Source organism: Panthera uncia, chromosome D1 (genome assembly GCF_023721935.1).
Source record: "Panthera uncia isolate 11264 chromosome D1, Puncia_PCG_1.0, whole genome shotgun sequence".
Classification (NCBI taxonomy): domain Eukaryota; kingdom Metazoa; phylum Chordata; class Mammalia; order Carnivora; family Felidae; genus Panthera; species Panthera uncia.
The window spans coordinates 100,126,530-100,144,607 of NC_064808.1; the positions used below are offsets into that span (position 1 = coordinate 100,126,530).

Consider the following 18,078-nt stretch of genomic DNA (forward strand, 5'->3'; position numbering starts at 1 on the left):
TCATCTGCAATCAGGGACACTGACGACCAGCCTGCCTTGGGGGCAGTATGTCCACCTGCCCGGGATCCCTTCCCTGGCCTAGCCCTGTGCCCCACTGCCTCCCTGCCCTCCTGGGCCCCAGGACCCAGGCTATGTTTGTGGCCGTTAGCCCCCATCCTATGCAGGGGCCGTGTGGGCTTTGCCCCACGTGCTCCTGTCTTCCTAACCCTGGGCCCCCACCCATGGGATCCCCTGTTAGGCCGCCTCTCTTAAGGAGACTCGTTGCCTTGATGACAGGCTGACCTTTGAATTCAGTGTTCCAAATTTACGTCTGACACTGTCCATTCTGCTTGTTTCCTGACCAGCCCTGAGCAAAGCTGGAGGAAGCTAGTGTGGGACAATTAAAAAAAAAAAAATTTAATGTTTATTTATTTTTGAAGGAGAGAGAGAGTGTGAGTGGGGGAGGGGCAGAGAGAGAGGGAGACACAGAATCGGAAGCAGGCTCCAGGCTCGGAGCTGTCAGCACAGAGCCCGACGTGGGGCTCAAACTCACAAACCCGTGAGATCATGACCTGAGCCGAAGTCTGATGCTCAACCTACTAAGCCACCCAGGGTGCCCCGAGATGATTTTTAAAAAGGTGGGGAGAGAGGGAAAGAAAAAGTATCTGGGCCCCTGTCTTTTAGGAGGTTGCCCTCGGTGCCTGTGAACAGCCTGGTAGCCTTTTGGGCTGCAGAGCTAATGAGTGGGGTGGGGGTGGGAGGTGTGTGTGTGCAGGGCAAGGGAGTAGTTTTTATTTATTTTATTTATTTCTTAAAATCTTTATTTTTTTAATGTTTATTTATTTATTTTGAGGGAGGACGAGAATCCCATGCGAGCTCCACACTTAACCCAGAACCCAATGTGAGGCTCAATCTCATGACAGTGAGATAATGACCTGAGGTGAAATCAAGAGTCAGATGCTTAACCACGTAACGGACTAAACCACCCAGGCACCCCAGGGAAGTAGTTTTTAGGGGGGCTGCAGGTCAGAGTCTTGTCATGCATGTGCCTGAGGGTCCTCTCCTGCCAACCCAGTGCCCCTGGCCCTGGGTCTGGAGAGTCCAGGGGAGCGGAAAGCTGGTGGGGACAGAGCAGACCATCTCCGGAAGAGGTGGCTTCCACCCTGGCTTTGTGGGGTTATGCGGTGCAGGGAGAAGAGGTACCTGGTAAGGACAGCTTCCCACCCCCTCTCCCACCCCAGCTTTGCTACTTGCCAAATAAAGCAGGGCTGCTGGGGGGAATCCCCATGTGGAGGCATCTGGAGAGGCCTTTTACTCCTGGTTGGAGCTATGGCAGCTCCAGATCCACAGGAAGTGCCACACGGCCACTGCACTTGCTTGTGGCTTTCTTGCCTCCACCCCTGACTTCTGTCCTGAGACCCAGAGCCTCCCTGCTGCCTTGGATGCACAGTGGAAGTCAGATGCTGCAGGTGAATGAAGGATAGAGGTCAGGCAGGGAGGGAGGTAGACCACTCTGGGCATGGGGAGCGGTGGGGGACTTTGCAGGAGCAAAGTGCATGCACACCTCCCAGATTTTCCTGAGCAGGCCTGACAACACTGTCCTCTTGGTCCCATGAGAGCAGTTTTCCCCCACCAGAGTGTCCCTTCCTCAACCCTATGCACGGCCAAAGGGTCTTTGGAATGCACAGTTCATTGTGATTTTATTCTTCTGCTCAGAAAGGGAGAGCATCTCCCAGCTGCCCCAAGGTCCAAGCTCCGGAATCAGGGTGGGCGTCAGGGTCTCACCACCCCATCTGCTCTTGGGCTGTCTGCACCCCTAGCTTGTTTGCTCGTTCACATTCCCCAGCCTCTGGCGCCCCGGCTCCTTCCACCTCATCTAGGCACCGCCCCGTGTCTGCTGTGTCCTCCCACATGTGTCTTCTGGAAAGTCCCACTTGGCTTGGTAACTGACTGGATGAGGGACGGGGCCAGATTATAGACTGTGTTGTCTACTAGGCACATGTGGGGCTACTTAAGTTTATTGAACTCAAATGTTTGGTCCCTCGGCTGCACTGGCCACATTTCAAGCACAGAGGGGAAGGACCTATCCTAACAACCGGTTGCAGATATGGGTTTCCCACCTCCCAGGGCGTGCTGTTGGACAGCACCAGTCTAGAAGGACTCCCAGGTTAAAAGTTCAGGCAAAAACTGACATGGGAAGAGAGTGAAGAATGGACTCGTGGAGGGGAGGGAACGTCCCAGTTTGGGACTTGAAGGGGTCTGTAGGACCTCCAAGTAGAGATGCCCAGTAGGAAACTAGGGAGTTCCTATCCTTGGCCACCCCCCAAACTCCCCCAAACAGGATTTGAAATCCAGCTGGAGACTCTCTCCTTGGAAATTTCAAGGGCCTCACTAAAATCCAATTCTAAACATCCCACGAAAACCTCTAGAAGGCAGCTGTGTGGCAGTGGGACTCACCATAGACACTGTGTGATGTGTCTGGCTTGGGTTGACTTGAAAAGCAAGCAGGTGCCGGTAGGCAATGTGAGGGCTGTGGGCCAGAGCTGGCCTGAACCCGCTACGTCTGTTACCTCCTGGAGGCAGGTTGTAGACCAAGCAGGGGTCTGAGAATCTCAGCCTGGACCCTGGGACCATCAGGTTGGTGAGATGCAATGACTCCCAGGGGTAGTCCTGACCGCATGTCCACGGAATCCCTGCCATTATAGGACAGCAGATGCAAAGGCATCAATTATCTGTTCTAACTCTTTCTTCAGGATCTTTCAAGTTCTTTCCAACAGGAGAGCCCCAACACTGCTGTCCCCCTGTGCCTCACTCCTGGACATTCCCAGGGATTGATCTGAGCTCACCTGGCTTTGAACAGGTAGCCCCCCCACCTTCTCTGGCTCGTGCAAAATCCTAGCATGGGAGCCAGACAGACCTCAGTGCACAGGGAAGGCAAACAGCATAGAGTCCTCTCCCCTTACCCCTTCCTGCTCTAGCATGTTCTGGAAAGACAGAACTCCCAGGGGGCATTTTCAGCTACAAGTCTTGCCTAAGGCTCAACCTCAGGAAGAACAAGGAGAATGGACCAGGTGGCTGAGCAGGGAGGAGGAAGATGAACGTTCGAGTGATGCCTACGGTAGTCCTCAGGAGTCCCCACTCCTCCAACTAGCCCAGAAAAGCCCACCACCAGGGGGCTGCCGGCGGATTACGGTCATCATGGTGGTGCTAAGGAGAGGGCACAGGGAGAAATGAGACACCCCCTGGTGTTTGTTCTCAGCCCTGGCTGCTCTCCAGCTTAACCCAGGAGATTCTTGTTTAACCGGGTAGGGCCAGTGTTTAAATAGCTCTTCTACCCCCACACACTTCACCCAGGAGGTTCTAATGCGTAGGTTTGATTTATAGCTACTGTTCTGGGGCACATCCCAGCTCGGTGCTACTCTCAGGGCTCTCCGTGGTGGCCACGGGCTGTGACGTGATGGGGTGAAGCATCTAGGGCCCAGGAGGTGGGCCACAGCCCAGAGACACAACACTGCCAGCATGTATGTGGGGTAAGAGGTCTCCTCTGCTCTGCCTCTCACCCTATGCTGACAGCAGGCTGCTGACTGATGGCCCCGCATGCACCCGGCCCCGCACAGAGGTGAGCCTGCCCAGGGGCTGGGGGTTGGAGCTGGCCAGTGGTTGGGGCAGAAGATTCCTTTTCTCTGACAATTACAAAACATCCTTAAATCAAAATTGGAGGGACTGCTCCAGCAGTGCGGAGAGGTGGAGAGAGTGGGATAGGACTTTAGGGCACCCATTCTTACCCACTCAAGTCCCCCCACCTTTCTGAGGCCGGCCATTCCCGGCAGAGCCAGAGAGGAAGCAGAGGCTGGGCCCAGTCAACACAAGGGTAGTGTGAGCAGCCCCTGCTCTGCCCCAAAACCTGCCCCACAATGTGTAGGGCAGGCCAGGCCAGCACATGGGCGGCCAGGGTATGGTCACAGGGGACAGTTGTCTGAGCTGCTGTGGCTGGGAGGGAAGTCCCTGCCCCAATAACCCACCCCTCACCATCACCACCTCCTCCAACTCCACACTTCTGGCCCCTCCCTCCTCCCACTGGGTGAGCTTATACACACACCAAGCCCCATACGCACGCTACTGGCCCCACGGGTCAGCCCGTCTCCAAAGGGGAGACTCAGATCCACAGCTTTATCGACTTCAGGGTTTGCAATCTGGCCATATAACTAGACAGGGCAAAGGGGAGGTAGGGGAGGCCAGGGACCCACAGAGGATCACATTCATGGGCAGCTGGAGCTGCCCTTCTTCATCCCCGAGACCACGTGGGAGACCCAGGAGCCAGAAGCAGGGCCACCAGGAAGGTGTGGTCTGTGTGGCAACAGGGGGCTGGCTGGGGCTGTAAAGGGCAGGCAGAGATTTCCTCCCGGCTTTTAGCTACAGCCCCTTTTGAAAAGCACGTGCCTGGCTCTCCTGGTCTTGCCAGAGACAGGGGCCAAGTAGACAGATACTAGCGAGGAGGGAGCACGCCCCTCTTCTCTTGCGTCCCTTCACCGTCAGAGAGGGTTCCCAGGATGCAGGGGCACCTGGGAGCTCAGGGGCAAGTGGCAAAAGATGGCAGGAATCTGGGGAAGGAAGAGGGAATTCACTTTGGGGGCTTGAGTCCAGGTTCGGAAGGAGGAAGAGGTGGCCAGGGCCAACTCCCAGCTACGACCCCAGTGTACTTCCCTTCCCTCCGGGGGGAGACCAGCCTCCTGTTTCCTCTCAAGGCCCCAGGGGCAGGTGGCAAGGACAGGGAAGGGGCCGTGCCAGAAGCCCAGCTTCACCTCCACCAACCCTTCTTCCTCACGGGTAAGGAGGCCCTGCGTTGTCTACATTTCTGACTGGGCTCCAGGCTCAGCACCGCCCAGGACGGCCAGTGAGGGCTCCTTGCCCTCCAGGAAGGCAGCGATGTTCTGCTTTTGGTTCCGGAGGGCCAGCTGCAGGGGTGTGCAGCCCACCCCGTCCTGGACGTCCAGCTGGGCGCCGGCTTTGACCAGTACTTTGAGGATGGCCATGTTGCCCTTGAGGGCGGCCAGGTGGGCGGGAGTCCAGCCCACCTCGTTGCGGGCATGGACGTCGGCGTTGTGCTCCAGGAGGTTGACGACGCTCAGGAAGGAGCCCCGCTGGACAGCCAGGTGGAGGGGTGTCCAGCCCGACTGCTCGGGGGCATTGGGGTCAGCCCCGCACCGCAGCAGTGCTAACACCACCCCCTCCTCCCCGTGGCGGGCGGCCAGGTGCAGGGGCGTCCACTTCATGCCCCCAGGAGCCCCCAGGTCTGCATGGCTCTCAGCCAGCAGGTGGATGACCTCCAAGTGGCCCTTGTAGGCTGCTAGATGGAGGGGCGTCCAGCCCTGCTGGGTGGGCAGCTGGAGGCTGGCCCCGTACCGGAGCAGCATCTTGCAGATAAGGTACTTCCCCCTGGCGGCCGCCATGTGCAGTGGGCTGTAGCCACTCCGGTCAAGGGCATCGGGAGCCGCCCCGCTCTTCAGCAGGTGCTGGATGGCCCTCACTTTGCCTCGCTCCACCGCCAGGTGCAGCGGCGTCCTCAGGTTTCTCTGCTGAGCATCCAGCTCAGCCCCCTGGCCTGCCAGCAGCTTGACCAGGCTGACGTGGCCAAAGTAGGCGGCCACGTGGAGAGGGGTCTTGCCCTCAGCCTCATGAAGGTTGGGGTCGGCCTGACGGGAGACCAGAAGCCGTGCCACATTTTCAAAGTTGTTCTGTGCGGCCAGGTGGAGCGGGGTCCAGCCCTCGTGCTCCTGGGCGTCCACGTGGGCCCCGTGGTCCAGGAGCAGGCGGGCGGTGCGGTCGTTTCCATTCTGGGCTGCGAAGTGCAGCGGGGCCCAGCCGTCTTCATCCACCAGGTTGGCATCGGCCCCGTGCTCCAGGAGCAGGGTGCAGAGTTCGGGCTGCTGGTCCTGGGTGGCGATGAGGAGGGGCGTGTAGCCGCAGGCCGTCTGGCAGTCCACGTCGACCTCGTGGGCCAGCAGCAGCCTCACCTGCTCCACGCTGCCCTGCACCACCAGGAAGTGGAGGGGGGAGACTTTGTTCTCGTATGTGCACAGCTCCTCGCCGCTTGGGACGGGGTTCTCGCCGTCCGAGAGCCGCAGAACCCGCTTCAGGTAGTCTCCCCAGTCTGCCGGGAGGAAGATAGGGTTGAAAAATGGGCCTCTGACCTGTCCAGAGGTCATCTCATGCAGCCCCCTGCCTCCTGGAAGTGCCATCCAGGCACAGAGACTCCGGGAGGGAGGGCAGTCTTTCCTGCTATCACAGATCTCTACGCAGCGTCCTCATCCCAGCGAACAGACTCTGGCTGGCCTTCCTGTGAGGACGGGGCAGAGGGAGGCCTGGGGGCAAACCTTGGGTCCACCCTTAGCACCGCCTGACTTTTGCCAATTCCCTGCCACCTCGGGTCTCCAGATCCGGATCCGTAAAGGGGACACAAACTACCATTGTGGGGACAACGTGGGTGGGTAAGAACCTTCAGAGGAGGGCTTGGCACAAAGTAAGTCAATGCAAGTTGAAAACAGGCTCTATGATCTGGACTCCTCCTGAAGCCACTAAGGCTTCCTCCTGCTCCACCCAGAATGTGTTAGGATTAAAAGCAACAATTTTGGGGGCACCCGGGTGGCTCAGTTGGTTAAGCATCTGACTCCTGATTTCAACTTAGGTCATGATCTCACGGTTCAAGGGACTGAGCCCCGAGTGGGGCTGCGTGCTGACAGTGCAGAGCCTGCTTGGGATTCTCTCTCCCTCTCTCTCTACCCCTCCCCTCTTATTCTCTCTCTTTCCCTCTCTCTGCCCCTGTTTCTCTCTCTCTCTCAAAATAAAAAAAGAAAAAACTTTAAGAAAAGCAACAATTTCCCAAACAAGCAAACAACAATAACAGTAACAAAAATCCCTTCCCACGGCCCCCACATCCGAGGTTCTGATTTAATCAGTCTAGGTGGCCCAGGCATCAGGGTTTCATGCCCCAGCTAATTCTAACACGCAGTCAGGGTGAAAACCGATGTTCTACCTCCAAGCCAGGAAGGGAGGAGTCTGGCTTTGTAAGAACACAGACCTGAAGGGAAGCATAGCCTAAGCCCTGGGGGCAAGTGCATTTCTGGAACACGGGGCCGGGTGCCAAGAAAGGGACACACCAACTCCTGATTTGTGACAATCGGGGTGGAGGGGCAGGGGCAGGCGGGATGGGGAAAGGTTGTAGTTAGATTCCACTTTCCTCTCGGCTGTGAATTTTCTGGGTCCAGTGTGGTACTCTGGACTCACCGTTGTCCGTTAGCTCCTGGCTGACCTCTTCACTGACCTGGAGACAGGGAATCAGAAGACAGGGGGGCAGACGAGGTGAGTGGGGCGGTGCTGGTCTGTACCCTCCTCCACCCCTCCCCTCTCTCTGACCCTCTCCAGCACCCGTGGGGACTCGCATCCCACTCTGTCCTAGGAAGCCCCCCTATGCCATTCCTCCAATAGCTGGACGAACGTCCTGAGCAGGGGAGACCCTGCCAGAAAGAGACCCTGGTCCAGGGTCTTGACTTCCTCTTGGGGCACATGGAGTGCAGGGTGGCTGGCCCTGTGGTTCAGCCAGGAGCCCCCTGCTAGCTCCTGGCTGGTCCCCATGGTAGGGAAGGCACAGGAGAACAGAGTGAGGACACTGAGGCTGTGAGGTGAAAGCGGGCAGGGCTCAGATGAATGCACACATGCGAGAGACCGTATGTCCTTCTCAGGGGCTCGGAGCTACAGCCACCACTGTGCAAAGTAGGAAAATCTGTCCCCAAGTGGGCTTCCTGGCGTGACCAGCAGTGTGGGCTGCGTCTCAGTCCCCATTTGCTCCCACGCGCACATCCCAGGACCTGCCAGAGACACGCCCAGCACTCACATCCCCGGGCTGGTGCAGAGACAGCTTGCCCGACACCTTCCTGGCCAGGGCCTCACTCTCCGGGTCTGCCACGGGACTCTGCAGCAGGAACAGCAGCATGTCTGTCTCAACTGTGATTTCTGCTCCATGAAGGAGAGAGACACAAAAAGCAACGGGCTGGCCAGCCGTCCCTTCTCCATTTTAGACACCCTAACATTCCCGGTGCCCACCCCCTCATCCATTCCTGGACTCATGCAAATTCACACATGCGCACCGGGAGGCAGGAAAGCTGGGTCCCAGCGGAGGCTCCGTGGGGCCACATTTAGCACGTCACGTCACTGACCCTCTGAGGGTCGGCCCTTTTCCATAAAACAAGCGGGCAGGACTCGGTGATGTCTAAGGTGCTCACAGTTACACACGCGTGTGTTTGCACAGTCGCTAAAGGGCTGGGTATCCTCACAGGTCATCCGGGCCCGTGATCTCACGGTCTGGAACACTTTACAAATGGGGATGCTGTACCCTGGAAGGACCAGGCTAACCGGGAAACTCAGAAGCAGCACAGTGAGGCCCAGACCCTCCAGCATGGGTTTTCTTGTCTACCTCCCACGGGGGTGCACGGTCACCCTAAGACTCGGGGCGGCCATCCTCAGCTGCCCTCCTCCTTCCCGGCTCTGTGAGAAAGACTGTGCCCTAGGGCCAAGCACAGCCCTCAGGAGTGGCCCAGGCTCCAGGCATCTCCTCTCCTGCCCCCTCCAGCCTCAGCCCTGGCCCCCTCAAGCTCCAGCCCTGCCCGGCTCCCTAGTCCCTTGAGCAGTTTGGGCTGGACGAGAACCTGGAAAGGAGGGCCTCTTCTTGGGGTCCTGATCCCAACAGCGCCTCATCAGGTTCACCATCTGCTGGGCCTCGCTCGGCCATGTATCAGAGACAGACTGCAGGGAGGGCCGCATGCCTGCGGCCACTTGGACGACAATGGTCACCATGTGGAAGCCTGTGAGAGGAAGCCCAGGCTGTGTGCAGGCCGAGAGGTGGGGCTGGAGTGGCTGGGCAGGGTACGGGGATGGGGGGGGCTCCCCAGGCTGTGTGCAGGCCAAGAGGTGGGGCTGGAGTGGCCGGGCAGGGTACGGGGATGGGGGGGCTCCCAGGATCCCCACAGAGTAGTGCACACAGCAAGGGCAACATAAATGCACTGTGAGTCAACAGCTAGGTTGCAGGCCAACTTGAGGTTCCAGTTTGAGCTACTGGGTCTCTGGTCCAGCTGTGGCCTCCCAGGCCAAGACGGGACAGGCCTCTGATGACCAGAGGCCTGGTTACAGGCTTTCACTTTTCATTCTGTGAGTTTGCTTGGGTTTCCTGACAGTCTATGTACCTGGCATTAGGTGGCAGCGGCGGGGGCAGGAGAGACAGGAAAGAATACTTTGGAAGCAAAGGAATTAGAGCCAGAAGCGTGGTCTGGGCTGACGTATGCCCTCTTTGTACTGTTACGTGAGCTCTGGAAAGTAGGGCAGGAAGGTAGGAGGGTAAGAGCGAGAATCCGTAAAGAGCACGTGGTTCCCCAACACCAAGCTGCCACCTGCCCTTCCCTGTGAGCCCTCGGCCTCTCCCAGCCCCTTCCAGGACCCCACCCGAGGGTGCCGGCACCGCCTGCTACCTGAATACGGCTTCTTCTGAGTAAGGAGCTCCCAGACGACAATCCCGAAGCTGCAGACAGGGCAAAGCGTGCCCTCAGTGACCTTCTCAGACACCCGTGGTCGCCCTACATGGTGGGCCCCACACGCTCCCATCCAGAGTGCCCCTCCATCCTTCCTCCCCCTTGCCCTGTCATTGTGCCCTTGGGACTGGGGGGGACGGGTCAGGCAGGGTGGTGATAAGCAGTTACCCACCCCCCACCCCCAGAGTGAGCCCAGCCCCCTCTCACCTGTACACATCGTACTTGGGCCCTGGGGCCTTGTTACTTTCCAAGAACATCTCAGGGGGGATGTAGTTGAGGGTGCCCCGCAGAGCTGACCTCTCGATGTACTGCATCCAGGTCGACTGTTCCATCCACTTGGATAGGCCGAAGTCTGAAATCTGGGGGCAAACCACAGGCAGGGATAACGGAGCCACAGCCTCGCCTCCAGAAAACTGCCTTGATCTCTCCCCCTCCTGCAGCCTGCCCTTTCCAGGACGGGGCAGTGGTCAAGAACTTGGGCACCTCTCCCACGTATGACCTGGATGGCCTCAGGCAAGTTCCTTACCTTCTCAGAGCCTCAGTTTCCTCATCTATGAACTGGAAATAGCAAGGACACTTAAGTGACAGTGCTCTGACAAGCATTAGATGGAGAAATGTACCAAGAGCACTTAGAACAGTATCTGGCACACAGCAAGTACTTAGTAGGTGTGGCTGTGATCCAGACGGACTGTGGACAAAGTTGCCGTCTTTGTTCGTCCACTTCCAAGGGCCTGGAAGTATATACACCACGTATATTTATCCCCAGCATGGATTCTATCCACTGGTCCATTCGTATGCCAACTGACCATTCACTGACCACTCAGCCTGCGAACTAAGGATCAGGCAGCAGATAAGAAAGCTGAGACCCCCACGCCTATTACTCCTCTAAGTCCTTACTCAAATAGGGAGGTATAGTCACTAATGAAACAGTTTCACAAATGACTATACACTTAACATTGGGGATAGCACTATGAAGATACAGAGGTACCATGAGGGTATATAGTAACAGGGGCCTGTTGGGATCCATCAGGGAAAACTTGAGGAGGTAATGTTTAAGCAGAAGGCTGAAAGATGAGCATGGCCTGCTAAATAAAGAAGGGAGGAGGGGAACACTGGTCCTGGCAGTAGGGACAGAATGTGCAAAGGTCCTGGGGCAGAAGAGGGTGGCACATTTTAGGAAGTGAAGGCCATCATAACCTTTCTTAGGAATCATCTCATTTACATACATCCCCACCCAAAGCAAAGAATGGGAGGGACAGGGAATATTCTACCCACAGTAGAAACGGAAGACTGAAGTCCAAAGAGGGTTATTGCAGGCATCCTGATACCCAGATCCATGCACCAAACTCTACTGCTCATCCGTCGTTTTAGGTGTCATCCCTGGCTTCAGTATTTGTGCATGAATGGAGCCACTTGAAACTCTCGGCAGGCTAGTCAAGCTGGTAGATAATCTTGCTCACCTGCGGGAGACTCTGGAGTGCAAAGGGGGCAGGGAGGTTGACTGGGGCCTTTACCTTGACATGCATGTTGCTGTCCAGGAGGATGTTGCCTGGTTTGAGGTCCAGGTGGAGCAGAGGTGGCTTAAGGCTGTGGAGAAAGTTCATGGCCAGACTGGTCTCATGGATGATGCGGAACTTGAGCAGCCAGGAAAGGCTGTGCGTGGGCACCATCTTCTCCAGGGAGCCGTTGGCCATGAACTCCATCACAATGCCCAGGGGCTGCCTGCACACCCCGTAGATGGACACGATATGCTGAAACTTGATCTTCTCCATTTTGGCTGCTTCTTCAACGAGGCAGTCCACATCGTGGCTGCGGACACGCGGGGCGTGAGGGATGCAAGGAGATGACCCGTTAATTCCAAGAGCAACGAGTACAGCAACAAACTAGGCTTAGTGCCAGGCTCTGGAGACCCGGAAAAGCCTCGGGAGTTTGCAAGGTAGTGCAGGAGGAAGGTGAGTTCTAGAAGGATGCCTAGCAAGATGCACAGAGTGGGGCCCAGATGGCCGGCAGCAACGGGGCAGGAAAGCGAAGGAGTCTGCAAGCTTAGGGGCAAGTCCGTTCTACAGGGGCGGCCACAAAAAGCCGGCCGGTTACTCTGCCACTTGTCTATATGTTTGTCTTCCCCGGTAGGTCACAAGCCCCTGGAGGACCAACATCACGCCTCATGCTTCTGTTTCAAAATATCATTTGCTGCCATTTTGATTATGAAAATAATACATATCCTCTCAGGAAATCAAGGGAATACAGAGAACTAGGAAGAAGAAAATTAAATCATCAGTAATCCAAGCTTGTAGAGTTGGCCTCTGTTCATATTTTAACATATACATGTTCAAGGTGTCTCTCTCCTTTTCTCCCTCCCTTTCGCTCCTTCCCCCCCTCCCCTGTCCGCCTCTCCATCACACCATGTGGGGTGCTTTGTGATCCGCTTTTCCAGCTAGCACGCACGCACAGTGCCTCCTCCCATAGCCATTCTCCTGAAGCGGGGTCTGCACTGGCTGCTCTGGACTCCGTCTAATGGGTGAACTGCAATTATTCATCTTGCTTCTCCCCCACAGCACATCGCCACGCATAGCACAATACGTCTTTGTCGAACTGGTAGTCAAGACTTAAGGGAAAGGCCTTACAAAATAAGCATTTGCCGGACCCTCTCACTCCTCTCGCCCACAGAGTGGTAACTATGCAAATTGTTGGGGATTGTCTGGGGATTGCAGGGATGAGGCTTAGGGAGAAATGACATTTTTAAAAGCCCGGTATTTGCAAAGCCGCGTGGGCACTGCAGGCGGAGGCTGCTGGGAATGTGCGTGCAGGGCGGCCCCGGGAAGCCAGCCAGAGACTGCTGCCCTCCAGGAAACCTACCTGCTCCTCCTCACATCTGGACAGGGTGGCTGGTCCAGGTTTCCTGTTCTCGCCTCCACCTCTGCTCTGTTCCAGAGACCTCCCCTCCACCTCTGCTGTACTTATCATCTGTCTCCTCTTGTCCTTTTGAGTTCCCAGAAACTGAGATACTGGTCGTGGAAAGGAGCAAGCAAGGGATCCAGGGATCTCGCTGCACTGGTTTCAAATCCCAGCTTTACTGCTTATTCTCTGCATGACCCTGAGCAAGTAAACTCTCTGGGCCTCAGTTTCTTAACTATGGAATGGGAACAACAGCTTGCACAATTGCCCCGACAGCCCAGACACACAGTCCACGTGTGCTGTGTCTGCGGTTCATCCCCCACCAGCCCCTGTCGCTGGGCGTCTGGTCTCGATTCTTCTTTTTTGAAGCAGGGCTTGAACTCACAACCCTGGGATCAAGACCTGAGCTGAGAACGAGAGTCGGATGCTTAACCAGCAGAGTCACCCAGACGACCCAGGTCTTGATACTTCTCTGAGCAGCTGATGCCAAGGTGTCTGAGCCCAACCTCTGCCCAGTGCTACAGCCTGTGCAGAGTTTCCGGGTCTCGGTTTACCAGCCAGGTCTCTCCCTCTTTTTTTCTCGAAGTATTCCCTTCCTTGGCCGTGTGCCAGCATTGTCCCAGATCCCTCCCCCTTCCCCTGTCCAGTCTCCGACCAGCCCTTCCCTTCTCACTCCACACTGTGTCTCCCAGCCTCGGGATCTCCTGTGGTAGAGGACACAGGGTGTCTGAAGCAGAACCCTGGTTCTCCCGGGCCACCCACCTCTCCCCCTGCCTTCCCTTCAGTGAACGGGGCCTCCAGCCTCCCACCCTCAAAGATCCGACGTCCTCCTCTACCCCTCTTCATCCCTTCCCACGACCAGCCCCTCAACACATCCTGTCAGCTCTACCCTCAAAACAGAGCAACATTCTGTCTACTTCTCACCACCTCTACCCAGTGACATCTTGGCCCAAGCCTCCTAATTGGCCTCCCTGCTTCTTTCTTTTCCTCTGTCATCCACTCTCAACCCAGCAGCCAGAGTAATACTCATAAAATGTCAGTCAGAGCATGTCACCGCTATGCTCAAGACCCTCCATTGGCTTTCTTCTCATTCACAGTAAAGCCAAAGTTCTCACAACGGTCTAGGAAGCTTTGCAAGATCTCCCCCGGGGCATAGCTTGCTGACTCTCCCCACCTCTGTTTCTGCCATCAGGGCCTCTTGCTCCTCCTCCACCATGTAAGCATGTTCCCACCTCAGGACCTTTGCACTTCCTGTTCCCTCTGCTCTAAGACAGCCACATGGCTTGCTACTTCTTTGCTTCAAATCTCTACTCAAATGATACCTAATGAGTAAGGATTTCAAGTCTACATTAAACAGCAATCCACGGGGCGCCTGGGTGGGCTCAGTCAGATAAGCAACTGACTCCTGGTTTCAGCTCCGGGCATGGTCTCACAGTCTGTGAGTTCAAGCCCCGCGACCAGCTCTGCATTGGCATGGAGCCTGTTTGGGATTCTCTCTCTCCCTCTGTCTCTCTGCCCCTCCCCTGCTTGCTCTCTCTCTCTCTCTCACTCGCTTTCAAAATAAATAAATAAAAATTAATTAATTAAGTAATTAACTAACAGCAATACTACTCCAACTCCGGCAATCTTCATGCCTCCACCTCCATACACAGCCCACAAATTAATATTTTTAGATCAAATGTTTTCTTGGGAGATCAGATTATTCAAGCCTCTTTAGGCATTTTAATCAAGAAAATCAGGTAGTTGTAAGTGCTATAGAAAAAAATTATTTGTTTATGTATTATTTACTTATTTTCCATCTTCCCCTAGTTTCTTTTCTTCCTTAGTTTATAAACTCCATGAGGGCAGGGACTTTGTTTTGCTCACTTAGTGCTTAGAGCGAATGAATATCATTCACGCCCCAGCTTCAGTTACAACCTATCATAATGAATGACGCACAAATTTTCATATTGTTAGGTCAGCCCTTCACTTTGAAGTCCACTTGACAATTCTCGTTGGCTGTTTAAAGGCACCTTAAACTCAACCTGTATACAAAACTGAACTCATGAATTTTTTCTGCAAACCTGGGCCTTGTTTCATGTTCCCTTTATTAATTGTCAACCTCATTCAACAGACACCAACCATGTACCAGGCTCCGGGGATAGAGCAGTGAGCAGACACAGACTCAGCTCTCAGGGACCAGACATTCTACTGGACCCTTTGTTCCTCTGGGCAAGCCAGACATCAGATTAGCCTTGACATTCCTCTTCCCCATCCTGCCTCCCATACACAACCCAGCACCAAGTCAAGTGGATGTTTACTTCCTAAATACTGCATAATCCATGCCTGTCTTTCCCTCTGTCACTATGCACAGGGCTGGTCTCCAGTCGCCTCTTGCCTGAATGGTGACAACTAACTGGACCAGCATCCACTCTACCCCTCCAATCCATTCTCCATACTGCAAATTTTTATTAGCTCCTTTCTGTCACACACCCCCGACCTGGCGGCAAACCCTTCAGTGGCTTTCCGCTGCTCCCTCTCTCTCAACTCCAGCCACAACAGCCCTTCCCCCCACCTTCACTTACTATGCCCCGCCTGCCACAGGCCCTTTGCACACTCTGCTGCCTCTTCCTGGAAAGTTTTTTCCTCTTCAACTACTTAACTCACACTCATCCCTCACTCTTCCATTCAACTGTAATTTCCTCAGGGAAGCCTTTTCTGATCCCAAACTCTTCTAATAAGCTCTCAGAACAATAAATCTTTGTTGCTTTTCTCACAACAGCACACTTACATCTACCTGTAGAGTTATTTGGTTAATGTCTCTGTCCCCCCCAGGCTCTAAGCTCCAGGAGAACAAGGCCCTATCTGTTGCACTCATCATTGTATCTCAGGGTCTGGCACAGTGCCTGACACATAGTAGGAGAGCAAGAAACATTTGCCAAGGGAAGGAATGAATGAAGTGGTGTAAAAAGTATCCAGTGACTCCACATGAATCTCCTAGGACAGTACTCCACACACAGCAGGCATGAATCGTCATTAAATCCCTTAGCCCTTTCCCCCAGAGAGTTCCCAGAACTTGGAAAGAGAAAGTTATTGACCATGCCTAACAACGCAGTCTTAGGAATGCCATCTCTCTCCTTTTGCCCTTCACTTCAAAGCCCGTAGATGATGTGGACACACCCTAGAAAAATCTGACTGTACTCCAAAGCCAGCAAGAGGGTGTTGAAGGAGGAAGAGGGTCGAGTTGTGGGCTGTCTCACTTTGCCCACATTCGCGAAGCAGGTGGAAAGCCCAGGAATTAGAGAAGGGGCTGGCTTGAGTGGGTGCAACTTGAGGATGTGTCTTAGGGGCTTGCCTGGTGACCACAGAGAACACAACATCCAAATTAGGAGACGCCCCTCCCCAGGCCTTCTAACTGGTGGCCCAGGAGCCTTGGGAGGACAACAGGATTCTCACACTCAGACCTCACATCCTAAGCGTCTCCTTCATGGCTGCACAGGGGACCAGCACACAGCCAGTCCAAGCAAATGTGGTGGGCAGGAGACTGGGATGGGTGGAAGCAGAGAGAAAGAGGAAGGAGAAAAAAGGAGGCATGTGCAGGTGTGGCCACAGTGCGCACAATGAGTCAAGGAGAAGCCAGAAACAAAAGCAAGGTCAGAGACTGCCGCCTTCCCTGCCTGACTCGCCAACAAGCGGCCTGGACAGGCTCTCAGGCCAGAAGGCTGGGCCGTGTCCAGTCCCCACGCCTCCTTGCCTGCACTGGCTGGGCAGAGGCCACACTGACGGCCAGGGGAAGGGAGAGCGTGCATCTCCACGGGTCACTGAGCATCGATCCCTGGGCCAAGTGCCACAGACTGACTGTCAGCAGGCCCAGCCCTGCCTGCTGGGAGAATTCGGGGGTGGATCCACGCATGGCAGAGGGCCATCAAGAGTCGTTATCACCACCCTGACACCCAGGAGGAAGGAGGCCCACCACTTTGGGAGGTCTGATGGGACAAAGGTGTCTTTGGAGGGCAGTTGTGGCTCACCTTTGACCTCTATGGATTCCACAGATGGGTTTGGCCGTCCAGGCGGTTCAGGTATGGAAACAAAGTGGCTGTGCCTGGGTGGCTCAGCCCACTGGGCAGAGTTTAGAAACGCAGAGGGCGGCGAGCCTCAGCCCCAAGCCCCGCCACCCCTCCCTGGGGAGCCCGCGGGGCCTCCGTTGACCCCCCTTTAAGAAGAGGGGCGGGGCCGGCAGGTACCTGGAGGCCTCGGGCTGGAGGCAGGGGGCACACTTGACGGCGAACTCCGTCCTCCAGCGCCTGTGCCGCACCCGGAACACCTGGCCGAAGCCGCCGCTGGCCACCCGGCGCCAGTCGCCCTCGAAGTCGTCGCGGGTGAAGACGGCGAGGCTGCCCAGACGCTGCTCCACGCCCGCGGCCATGGGGTCTGCGGCCGCCGGGCCCCCCCCCCCCAGGCCGCGCGCTCTCCGCACCGAGGAGGCTCAGCGCCCAGCCTCCCGCCGCTCGGCCCGGGGGGGGGGGGGGGGGGTGGGAACGGATGGGGAGGCGCCGGCGCCAGGAGGGGCCGGTCCGGCCCTGCGAGGGCGGGGACACCCGAACCCGAGCCCTGAGGCCCCAGGCGGCGACGGGCCTGGGCCTGGGAAGAGGGTCCCTCCCCGGGGACACCCCGCCCCCCGCCAGCCCCTCCCCACCCCGGCACCGTTCCTCAGTCTCAGCCTTCCGTTTGGACCCCAGCTCCCGCATGGGGCTGGGGGGAGGTGCGGGGGGAGGAAGGTGTCGGGGAAGCCAGGGAAGAGGGCCCCACTTGATTTCTACCCAGCCCTAAGTGGGAGGTGATTTACTTACTCCCGCTCACCCGTGCCAAGGATTTATGAAGGGTTGAAAACTGTGCCAGGGGTCTCTGCGGATGGGTGTGGGGGCCTGGAACCCACCCCTCCACAGCAAGAATGGAGAAAAAAAGTCGTAGTGGGGATTTTTCTGGTCTGAGTCTTTCGGCTTGACTGGCTTCATGCAGCCTTTATTGTTGGGTTGTTTTGTTTTGTCTGTCAACCAGTCACGGTGTGCTAAACGTCACCAAAGAGGGGTCAGCAGGAACAGTGGGGTGAGAGGGCGGGTGTCTGTCTGCAGGGAGCTCCCCTTCCTGGCACTGTATTCTGCACACGCCTTCAGAGGGATTGGCATTAGATTTAGGGTTGACCATGGGGAGGTGGACGCGTTGGCCGAGCTACTGGGGTGGCTTGTTGCCAGGGACCAGGGGTGAGGCTCAGGGAACAGCTGGAGCATGACCCCGGCCCCATCCCTGAGGTAGGACCAGCTCAGAGCGGTGTCAGGGCTGTGGAGAAATCTGGCCCCAGGGCTCAGTGCAGAGACCAGAGGAAGGCGGGGAGAAAATGCACCTGCAGAGGCAAACCTGGCTGGCTGGGAAGATGGGGAGCTTTCCCTGTAGGCAGAGTTACCTTGGTCCGTGTTTAGGGGATACAAGCGAAGAGGCAGGACAGCTTCCCGGGACTGAGCCTGGCGGTTCCTCTGGGTCCTCTGTCCATGGAGTTGTCCCCTCACTTGGGAGACCCACAGAGCAGGGAACATTATAAGTGCTTGAACAGACAAGCAGGTGCATTCCAGGGGCATCCCAGGGCAGGTGC

The 18,078-nt window shown here is 56.3% G+C and overlaps 1 protein-coding gene across 1 annotated transcript; it reads right to left on the minus strand.

Moving 5' to 3' along the window:
- Nucleotides 1–1,662: 1,662 nt before the first annotated feature.
- ANKK1 (ankyrin repeat and kinase domain containing 1) lies at nucleotides 1,663–17,137 on the minus strand. The gene is made up of 8 exons (XM_049613041.1): nucleotides 16,676–17,137; nucleotides 11,072–11,366; nucleotides 9,765–9,916; nucleotides 9,498–9,547; nucleotides 8,682–8,837; nucleotides 7,871–7,989; nucleotides 7,264–7,300; nucleotides 1,663–6,130 (listed from the first exon to the last, which is right to left on the minus strand). Exons 1-8 carry the CDS (start codon nucleotides 16,855–16,857, stop codon nucleotides 4,827–4,829), a joined length of 2,295 nt encoding a protein of 764 aa, XP_049468998.1. The 5' UTR covers nucleotides 16,858–17,137; the 3' UTR covers nucleotides 1,663–4,826.
- Between the last annotated feature and the right edge of the window lie 941 nt (nucleotides 17,138–18,078).

Bases quoted from the DNA above. Each gene is read 5' to 3' on its own strand.
- ANKK1 (XM_049613041.1), bottom strand. From the start codon at position 16,857: ATGGCCGCGGGCGTGGAGCAGCGTCTGGGCAGCCTCGCCGTCTTCACC. The intron at 7,301-7,870 runs GTGAGTGCTGGG...CCCTGTCTCCAG, and splicing joins CTCTGCACCAGCCCGGGGAT to GTCAGTGAAGAGGTCAGCCA. The intron at 6,131-7,263 runs GTGAGTCCAGAG...TCCTCCCGGCAG, and splicing joins CCAGGAGCTAACGGACAACG to ACTGGGGAGACTACCTGAAG.